We start from the raw sequence: 11,420 nt of genomic DNA, 5'->3' as shown, positions 1-11,420 counted from the left end.
TAAGTGTTACACAACGGTACGGTGGTACAAGTGTTACACAATGGTGCAGTGGTGCAAGTGTTACACAACGGTACAGTGGTGTAAGTGTTGCACAATGGTACAGTGGTGCAAGTGTTACACAACGGTACGGTGGTGTGTTACACAATGGTACGGTGGTGCAAGTGTTACACAACGGTACGGTGGTACAAGTGTTACACAACGGTACGGTGGTGTAAGTGTTACACAACGGAACGGTGGTGTAAGTGTTACACAACGGTACGGTGGTACAAGTGTTACACAACGGTACGGTGGTGTAAGTGTTACACAACGGTACGGTGGGTACAAGTGTTACACAATGGTACAGTGGTGTAAATGTTACACAACGGTACGGTGGTGTACTGTAAGTGTTACACAACGGTACGGTGGGTACAAGTGTTACACAACGGTACGGTTGGTACAGGTGTTCGTAAATAAAATGTTCACGTTAGTATTAATATTATTATAAGTTTCTCCAAGTAGTGACTAAGTCCTATTGTTATTTATATCCCTGATAAATTAAATTAGAATAATAATATTGCAGGCTATACAAAAAGATGTCATGTGGATTATGGAATATATCTGACAGACCTTGAGTATGTTGATGACACAGGACAGTCTTCTTTCATGAAAATAATTGAGACTGCCAAGTGCCTTAAGTGATCCGGGCAGAACGACACTGAAGGCTGGTATAAATATCATCACCAAGCAAATTACAATTACACCAGGTATTACGCTGCGACAAATTAGACTCTACGACGAAGCTGTAGAAGATAATGATAACTAAAGTGTCTGGGGTGAATGGTGTTTTTAAAGAATCAATCAAAGCTGAAGAAGACAAACCACCCTATAGGTTGTGATAGCCGCAGTGAGGACAGGAACGAATTAAAAGCATGGCAAACAGTACTTCTATTCAGGGTCCCAAATTATCCAGTGCCCCCAAATTACTGATGACCCCCGAAGTGTTATAAATGGAAAATGAAGTTAGATGGCCCATGTGATGAGTAAAAACGGTGAAGATGAGACAACTGAAAAATGGCGGGAGTGAAAGCGAGGACAGATATTCGTGGACTGATTTATTCGCGAAGGCCCTTTTAGTCAGGAGGCATGCAGGGTCATCAGTAAGTTAGTAAGCGTACTACTCAACCCTCTCATGAATATTTCCAAGGAATATATAGCCATCGAGAGCATCTGTGACTGGACTGGGATCATTAAACAGTCACTGCCCAGGAGGCTTGATCACTTCATTATAAACTATAGTCAGTGCGAAGATGTAAAGTCATGAGTGCAAGCGAGTTCATTAACTGTATTAAGAATAAACGTGAGGCCCACAACGCAACAATACCTGGACTTCACTAACTTACAGGGTTCGTTATCAACATTTATCAGTAAACAAGTTGTTCAGAGGAATAATTTGAAAACGAAACACTTACCTGATCAATGGAGGCCCTTCTAAGTCTTGCTTTTTGGCCTGAAATGATTACCTCCATCATGTCAGTGTTTCTGTGTCTTCTGTTGTTGGTGGTGGTGGCCGTCAGCGTTTGGATTGGTCGTCCACACTCTGGGAGAAACACGAGGACAATACCATTCGTCAGTACACCGACGTTCTTAATAATGCAATATTCGTCTTATCACAATAAATTTGAGATAAATTCTTCAGAGAGAAACTCACCAAAATCAGGGTGAACAATACTCCTTTGCTTGATTGGGAGAAGAGACAGGTTGTTGATATTCTTGTCGTTGGAGGGTAGAGGAGGAAGTTCCACTATGGAATTGTTGCTTTTGTCCACACAGTCGGCATCTACCAACACAAACAACACAAACGTAAAAATGGATATCATAAACATAAAGGCATAGACACTATAAATACATAAAGCAAAGTTAAAAAGAAAAATAAGCTAATATTTAACAAGCTAACTGAGGATAAACTCACCCACAACTTTTTCACAGCTAACTGGACATTTCTGATGCATAAAGAGTGGATCCGTCTCGCATAAATTTCTTTCAGCCCACAGTGGACACTCTGGTGAATAATTCCAACAGTTACCTGCAACAAACTGTATGTTAGCTGCCTGTAACAAACTGTATGTTAGCTGCCTGTAACAAACTGTATGCTAGCTGCCTGTAACAAACTAGATGTGTGGTAATCTGCTGATGTGGTTCCTGTATGGATATTATTATTTGTTACTTACAGGACAAGGACCTCTAAGAGTTATATGTATAAAGAAAGCAGAAATTGAATCATGATGAAATTTAACTAAAGGGATTTAAGTGGGTTAGGAGTTAAGTGATAAGGAATGGCATATTGCAGACGAAATTGAAAGAGAAAGAATGACGGATCATATGCCCATTGGAGTACTGGAAATAGCAATTGTGGTAGAAAAGAGAATAGAGAGGCAGATAATGAGGTAGGAAGAGGATGTAAGGAGTTAGTGAGGAGCTGGTTGTTGATGGAATTAATAGGTTTTGACTATACACTTGAGAGCAATATCCCTTGTGAGGGCCAACATGGCTGTTATAGAGGATACAAGCGATCGCGGGCCCATCGTGCCCAGTGAAAGTCTGAACGCTCGTGCTTGGCTAGCACGCAACCACCGTCCGGCTGACTGGGTACAGCGACAAAATGGTCAATTAATGCCTTCCTAAAGAAACTATCGACATGGGACCATATTTGTTCAACTCTACGATTTTTTTGCGATTTTTGCACCAAGTTTGATGAAAAACGATTGTGCCGTTGCCCAGAACACACACACACACACACACACACACACACACACACACACACACACAAGTAGGGACGAGACGAAAGAGGAAGACCAATTTCTCTGATGTATCTTTATAATAATAGAAATGGGTTGAGTTAGGGGAAGTTATTAGTTCAGGTAGGACTAAGGAATATTGACGACGGTGATTGGATTAATGAAAATATTATAGAATGACAATGGTGGCAGGGAATCATATTTCCAACTAAAATTATTATTAGTTTGTTATGTGGTTACATTTGTCCTAGTGTACTGTGGACTCGGGATTTACGTCAAGCTAAAAATGAGAGTTAAAGTAATAAGGAAAACTTTTATGTGTATGTTACAATTATGGAATATTTAAGAGGTTAGTCATAAGAAGTGAACCTTGAAGCAATCCAGTCTAGATGGAGGGTAGCGCGGGAAATTGGAGAGAGAGACGATAGGATCCAGAATATTATAGAATCAGAGAGAGAAAAAGGATGAGGCTTACCAAGAAGAACCAGGTGTTAGACTTTGTCAAAACAATTAGAAATATGAGGAACAATATATCCACGGATGCTGTCGAGTACACTGTCGACGTTATGAGTGGAGAGAGCTGGTAAGTCTACAGTAGAACGGCTGCAGTGGAAAACATTAAGTTTCGAAAAGCAGCAGCTGTTCGTCGAGGAGTTTGAGTAGTTATTGATTTATGTCAGCGTCCACGACTTTAAGAAGAACAGGTAAGAGCTAGGTGACGATGGCTAAGAAGAGAGGAGGGATCACTTTTATGGAATGAGCTGACAATTAACTAATTCCCTGAATGAAGGAACTATATACTGTCCACATCACTTATAAGCCACTGCACCATTAGGGACAGTGTGGATACAACACTTTGTATTTTCGTAAACTTTCGAGACATAAAGAAGCAGCATGGTTGGCACTGCACTAGACCACATTGAATTCCTCATTTTGTACTGTTAATTATCCATGGGTGAACAGGAAGTGCCTCGGGAGTGAATCGGCGACCCTTAGAAAGAACGTGAGTGCCATATCCACTTGGCCATCGCAGTCCATTAGATGATGTTACGAACCCCTCCACCAATTGTCATGATCTACCTACCCAGCACTACGAACCACGCCATCTATTGTCCTGATCTACCTACCCAGCACCACGAGCAACGCCATCTAGGGACGAGACACGAGTATGACTCGTCTTAGTTACCACTCCGGGATTTCCCTTCTCCATATCCTGGTTGTTGTGTCACTTCCTCCAAGTCTTCTTTGTCAGCTCGAGTTCGAGGAGAGTTCAGTACACTCTGGGAAGTGACCACAGGATCACCTATCCTGGAAACCTATGGCACAGTGACTACCTACCGTCTTCTACAATACTCAGCCTTACTCGTCAGCCATCTCAGCTCCGCACTTAAGTATTTGTAATCTTATATTGCCTCCCCCCACGTCCACTTGCTTCAAAATTGTTTTATGTTGTATTAATATGTATATACTGTTAATGTTTAGGTTAAGTTTGGTTAAGGGTAATTTATAGGAAGCTGAATATTTTGTTAAGGAATTTATGGTACTTTATTATACACAACAAAAACTCGCATCCTTTGTCTACCCTTTTATAGTCCGATTGTCTTTGTTTTTTTATTGTTGTTGCCTGTTGGGATCTGGGTAGACTTTTAACTATATTCTAAATTCCCAACTCGTAACAATGATTAGAGGAGTATAACGATCAGAAAGGACTGGAGCAAGTTCGGACGTATATTTCATGAAGATAAGAAATGTGAAGCCATCAGTTTCTGAGGCTGGAGACAGAACAAAGTACTAGAATATACCGTAGTTGACTGTACTGTATGTGATAGTATTATTATATATTTTGTGCGATAGGGAAATAGTGGTGCAGCTATACAAAGACTTTAAAATGAGCTTTATCTTCGACGGTGATAGTAACTTTAAGTTCTGGCTGGCTGATAGAGGGGTGTCGTGCTTGGGTTAAAGAAAATATCGTAAAAATATTAGGATGACAGCTAAGAAAGATCTGTTATTGGTGAAAGAAGTGTGTTTTAGATAGAGGGAGAGATGTTTGATTTGTTAACAAGTTTAGCATGTATTCGAAGATATTGTTTTTTTTGTTTTTTCTAAGCCTTAGTTCAGATGTTTACCACTGTTACGACCCTACGGTAGATCGTTACATAGACACAAATTATTTAAGTCTTTCAAATATTTCAGTTTATTATTATATTCTTAATCCCAAGTTCTCCCAACAAAGGTCAAGTTAACAGGTCAAAACCTAAACAAGTCAATACTAATATATGAACATTATTGACTTATTCCCACCACCACATACGAACACAAAATGAAATAAATAACAATAATAATACGACAAGATGTTTGGAAGTGGCTAAGTAAAGACTGAAAGTCCCACAAGATCCCATAAAATCAATATCAAGCAAAACAAATGTCAATAGTTAAATGCCAACTCCCAAAGCATCAGAGAGAAGGTATACTACTTAAGACAGCTTTGCCGAGAGACTGACTACCAACTACCAGCCGGTCACCCACGTCACCTCTCTACCGCCATTTTTTTTAATATTAATATAAAGGCCTCCATCCTCCCCTAATAGCCATACCTTCGCCACCATTTTATTACCTTAATATTAAATATCCTAATACATAGGTAGCTATCCTAGCTGTGTTGAGTTAGTTGAGCTGCAGATCTTTGCTGCATTCAGTGACTGTAGCCTCATGGTCAATATCTGCAACTGTTGTCGGCTTTGGGGCCGATGCTCTCGTTCCCCTGAGGCAGAGCAAAGCAGACCTGAGGAGAGAGAAGGACAGTCGACATCTCATCCAGGTTGTAACATAACTTCCGGGCTGCTGCTTCTGTTCGAGTAGCACCTCTGCGAGTCTGGCGTAGAAGCATCTTGCACTTGGTCCCATCCCACCAAAGGTTGTGAACACTAGAGGAGTGAAGCTGCCTTGATCAACGTTCTGAATTCTCTCCCCGTATGTCCTTATCTTGTCGTTCTCGTTCATCCTGTGTGCAGCACCGAGAGCTAGGTTACGGTGACAAGCGGCCATGGGATCAAAAATCCTGATGTCGAAGAAGGCTCGATGTCCCTGCGCCCAGAATCCTCGAGCACTGACGTCAACACGGGCTTCATTGGATGTGTTTGAAGTCCTATGTTGGAAATTCTCACCGTCAAATGGAAGGAGGGTCGGTTCTACCCTGACATCACGGCAGATTTCCTTCAAGATATTTGCTTTGAGATCCCTTACTTCGTCATGCCTCATGCATATGAAGCCCCCTTTCTTGCACACCATGGCGTGATCGACATCAAAGGAAGAGCCACACACGCATTGGGAGGGCAATCCTTCTACTGGCTTACAGTACCTTAGAGCATTGGCATCTGTAAATTCTTGTTTATTGAGACTGAAACCATTTGCCCTTATCAGTAACATAGTTAACCAGTTCGAGGCGCCCACCTCCTGCACTATAGCTACTTTTTTTTCAAATTCTCTGGTACTTGCAGCAACAGTTGCTGCAACTTATCACTTTGGCCATGCTGTGGTCCTGTCGTAATGGACCTTCGAATCTTGTTTACTTCGCTGGTATCCACCTCCCCGGTTGCGTTCTGAGCGATTATGTGGTCCGTGAGGGCTGTCGTGAGCTTAACTGAGTTTTGATGTTCGGTGGCAACAATCTCCTCTGGATTGGTTAATCCCATTCCTCCCAGTCTCGGTGGTAGTGCAAGAAGTGTTCTTTCTGCTGGGGTTAAGTGAAGGTGTTTTACTAATTTGGGAATGAAATTGACGCTGATAGCTTCTTCCAGAGGGTGGAGGAGGGGTCCGATATCAGGGATAGTGCGCATCAGGTAGTTCCAGCGATGCTTGACTCCATGGGTGAATGCTGCAAAAGCCGCATGTGGCTCTGTGTTAGCAATCTCAGACAGAGCTTGGATTTCCCTAACACACTCATTCACATATCCCGTTACGTACGCGGTCTTAAAGTCCGTCGTGCCGATTACTGCGTCTAGGTGTCTTTGGCCATCCTTCGTTATTTTGACCTCACTTCCACCGAACACCTCCATTGCCCGTTCATAATGTTCTGGCTTCGCAATGAGGAAGGACTTGCTGGTGTTTGGGTAGTACCCTATTTGTGGACCTCGTGATGTTACCAGGTCCCACCACTTTTTGATGTCTCCACTTTTCCTGCTCCTGTAAGGTCATCAGCGTACGCCACTTGCTTGACCTCATTTGTTTCAAATTTTATTGTGTGTTGGAGCACGGATAGGCCTATTGCGTACATTGCCATTGCAACAGGGTACCCCTTCGTTGTTCCCTCGGTTGACTGTATGATGGATCACTTCTTAGAGCCTTGTTGTTTACTATATAGAGGTCTGATGGATTCCTATAGGAGTTTTCAACATACATTGCAAAGCTTGGACACTTGATCTTGATGTTGTGCAGTGCGGCTTTGCGGTTAAATATGTTTAATGCGTTTGAAGCGTCCATCAGGAGAACGGCCTCACAATCACGCTGCTCAAATATCGTTCTCATGGCGTGAATGGCAGCTTCCCCTCCAGCCTGGTGGCCAGTACAAACTTGTAGGTTCCCTGCCGCTGCCCTGACATCATCCTTTACTACCTCCATTATGCATTTTCCGATGATCCGCCTCAGCACTTCCCCCACCCCTATAGGCCTACATCCTGGATTCTTATCCAGGGGAATGAGGCGGCAGGTCGTCAGAGCATGGAGGTGTTGGCAGCACGAGGATGCCAGCTTTCTTGCAAGGACGGCAATGGCAGTGCAGAGATCACTTGCTACGGGGCCAAACTTGTTAGTACTGAGGATGACTCTCCAGCCGTTTGCATCCAGACCTGAAGGGCCGGCACCTTCCTGAGTCTTCAGTGCCTTTTTCCACACCATCCCTCCTGGGATATACTCTACCGCCAAATACTGACGTACAAGTACTACATCCTGATTGGCCAAAAAATAACCTTTTCCTAAATTACCTATTTACATTAGTTCCACTTATCTAATCTATATACAAACCTAATACAATAAACTACAATATACTCAAACCTAATATATTAACTACATAAAGTAATAAACAAAGTTAATACTTAAAACATGAATCATTCAGTGTGGACGAGTAATGAGCGAAACTGCTCGAGCTAACCACCCACCATCTTAACAATGTATTTCATACTAAGAACAGAAACTTATGGCGTCCACTCGTAACAACCACTAAGTGAGGCAACACACAAAACCAACTTAAGCTTTCACAGCTAAGCTAAAATTTTCATAAACTAATGAAGGCAGACTCACCTACACACACGTTGCAGCTATATGAACATTGCCGGTACATTAAGTGTAATTTAGTCTTACACATTCCTCTGGCGACCCGCTCTTGACAGTCTGGTAAACGATCCTCACACTTGTCTGTAAGAGGAAAGCAAACACCTTTATTCTCACCTCTCATTACTAAGTATGACATAAAGCGACAGTTTTATTATGATCACTCCCAGGAGACCAAGTATTGCTATAGTCTACAACATAGTGAAATGAAAGAACTTAAAAGGGCTCTTCTCCGGGATCACATTTACCAGCAGTTCCACCATGATAAGTTTTGACTGCATTATTAATCTTCTCCCCGTTAAAGCTCTTGGCCTTAGAACCAACTGAGAAAACTTACTCTATTTGACCACTAGAGTTTATATTATAGTGTATGCAATAAAATCCCTGGTGTGACTGCAACAAAATGAAAAAAAAAACACTGGACACCGTCAAGTACTCGTGTATGTGTTGCAGTTTTATTAGATCTGGTGAAATTTAGCAGACTTGATGTTTCAGGCTACATAACCTTAAGGAAACATCTTCACAAAATAAATGGAAAAACATATAAATTTCATTATACAGCAAAAGATACAAACACAGTTTCCGTAAAACAAGACTTACCGAGACAAACGTTGCAACTTGCTGAACATTTCTCGTACATAAACTTTAAGTCATAGTCACACAAGCCTCGTCTGGCCCACTCTGGACAACCATATAATTGATCCCGACAGCTGCCTGTAACAAACTGTATGTTAGCTGCCTGTAACAAACTGTGTGTTAGCTGCCTGTAACAAACTGTGTGTTAGCTGCCTGTAACAAACTGTGTGTTAGCTGCCTGTAACAATCTGTGTGTTAGCTGCCTATAACAATCTGTGTGTTAGCTGCCTATAACAATCTGTGTGTTAGCTGCTGTAACAATCTGCGTGTTAGCTGCCTATAACAATCTGTGTGTTAGCTGCCTGTAACATTCTGTGTGTTAGCTGCCTATAACAATCTGTGTGTTAGCTGCCTGTACTGTGTGTTAGCTGCCTGTAACATTCTGTGTGTTAGCTGCCTATAACAATCTGTGTGTTAGCTGCCTGTAACAATCTGTGTGTTAGCTGCCTGTAACAAACTGTGTGTTAGCTGCCTGTGGCCACGTCTGGTAGTCATGACTCACTTATGGCTTCTATGTCGGTGTTGTCTCTGGACAGGTTTTACCCCAAGAGCTTTTGTTTTTGTTTTTTTTAACGTCCACTTGCGCCAGCATAAAGACATTCCATGCAGCGACCATCAGAGGTTACATCATCATTTCTGTGTTAATCTAATGTGATGTTTTTGAACGCATTGGGTGCTGACAGGAAGGTTGTGGTAGGAAAGCTATGTTTCGGGCGCCCTTTATAGTCTCCTTCCCATACAGGGTGAGCAGGGTGGCTCCTACAAAGGGCTGCTTAGTCGCACAGACAGGACTGGATCGCACTACTGCCAGATCCCAGTGCATAAACGACCATCTTATCTTTGCCGCTCACATGCAGAGTTGTGACCAGGGACTTCGGACAGTCATCTCTGACTGTGGCCGTCGCCACACGCTCTTTGCCGTAAGTTTTTGGGGGGCTTAGGGGTTATTATGGTAATAGAATGTGTGATAAATTTGATGACGGTGCGATCTGATGTTTGTGGTGAGGCAGAGTGATCAGGCTGCAACCACACATCTTTGCTCCCTCTTTTCCTGATCCAGTTATGCAAGTAGCTGCAACAAGTAGGGGGAAGGAAAGTTACAATGGACTGCCGATAGTCCAGTTTGTTGGGTTTCGCGTTAGTAGCTTGTCCATGTCTTATTGCCTACATCGGTTGGTGTAGTCGTTAGGCTCCTATGTTGGTCACTCCTTCTACCTATTCCGTCACTGAGGTCTTACTGGAGCCCCAAAGGCATCTGCTGCCAAGAGCGGTTTACTGCAGAGGATGTCATACGATGTTATTCCCTTATCTACCTCACAGAACCCAAATCTGTTTTATGTCTGTTATTTTTTTCTTCTGATCTATACACTGAGGAGTGTGACCACAAGTAAGAAATAATGTTTGATTTAGAATAACCAATATCTGTCTTTTGGCCTAGAAATAAAAACCTTAGTGTGCATTTAACGTAGAACAACTAGTATAATAAGTTTGTCTTAGAAAGAGACCTAAGTTGTTATAGTAAAAAAAACAAATAAAGTAAAATGCAAAACTTAAAAACACATTTACTAACCCCTAGTAATCCAATAAAACAAACTTTAATATTAACCTGAAAAGCACAATGATAACATCCTTACAACCCAGTAGTAAAGTAGTCATGAAACGTAATCATTGTTGCAGACACCAAAAGTATAACATTCAAAAATATTTTGCTACAGAAATGTTAGTAGATTATACTGATTGATAAATAAATTGAGAACTTTACTGAGAATAAACAACGACAGTGTAGCAAAACTTGTACAAAAATCCAATTGAGACCCATACATAGTTACTTTGGTTATATAATAAAATTAGCTATACTGTAAAACATTAAAAAAAAAACATTATACACTAAAATCACTCATTAATGAGCAAAAAACAAATTAAAATCCAGAAAAAAACCAAATCATTTGAAGCAAAAAACAGTCCACCAACCCCTGACATCATATTTGATCACAATAAGTCACCAGCTCCATAACTATATTCACAATAATATATAATATTACACAGAACAACATTATCCTGATTTTAAGACATAAACAATAACGTCATTGCTAATATCTAAATACAGTATTCACAATAGTGTGTATTTATTTTTGTTATTAGTAGTAGTAGTAGTAGTAATATAAACTCACCCAGCCTGCGTGTGTGTTTGCATGGTAAAACGCCCATCATCTCCAGAGCCTAACAAACTCCACATCCTCAACATCATCAGCATAAAACCACACTTAACCCGTTAATACCTTGATGATGCCACCAGTAGTAATAAAAACATCATGTCATTTTATACTACTGTGTATCAAACAGTGAATTAAAATAAAAATGTGGTTGTACTTGTCAACCCAAAACCCAACACACACACACACACACCACCATGAACCTGAGTAAACGTTAAGTATTCCCGTCACGATGAGGTACCAGAGTCAAGCCAATCTTATTATTAGCAAAACGCACGTCCTTCACAGCACCTTCCCCTGCCTTCACAACGACCACCACTACCTCACACCCCACCACCACCTTCACAACACCTACCACTCCTTTCACAACACCTACCACTACCTTCACAACACCCACCACTACCTTAACACCTACTACTACCTTCACAACCCCTACCACCTTCACAACACCTACCACCTTCACAACATC

General features: G+C 41.5%; 1 protein-coding gene across 1 annotated transcript; it reads right to left on the bottom strand.

Annotated features, from left to right (window-relative positions):
- Positions 1-1,385: 1,385 nt before the first annotated feature.
- On the bottom strand, positions 1,386-10,949 carry LOC121879289. The gene is made up of 6 exons (XM_042385884.1): positions 10,910-10,949; positions 8,703-8,815; positions 8,073-8,186; positions 1,949-2,062; positions 1,688-1,816; positions 1,386-1,576 (listed from the first exon to the last, which is right to left on the bottom strand). The coding sequence occupies exons 1-6, from the start codon at positions 10,930-10,932 to the stop codon at positions 1,401-1,403; spliced, it is 669 nt and encodes a 222-aa protein (XP_042241818.1). The 5' UTR covers positions 10,933-10,949; the 3' UTR covers positions 1,386-1,400.
- Between the last annotated feature and the right edge of the window lie 471 nt (positions 10,950-11,420).

This window comes from Homarus americanus, unplaced genomic scaffold (genome assembly GCF_018991925.1).
Source record: "Homarus americanus isolate GMGI-L3 unplaced genomic scaffold, GMGI_Hamer_2.0 scaffold16894, whole genome shotgun sequence".
In the NCBI taxonomy this organism is placed as follows: domain Eukaryota; kingdom Metazoa; phylum Arthropoda; class Malacostraca; order Decapoda; family Nephropidae; genus Homarus; species Homarus americanus.
Note: the sequence above shows the minus strand (reverse complement) of the source record. Positions and strands in the feature narration are given on the sequence as shown.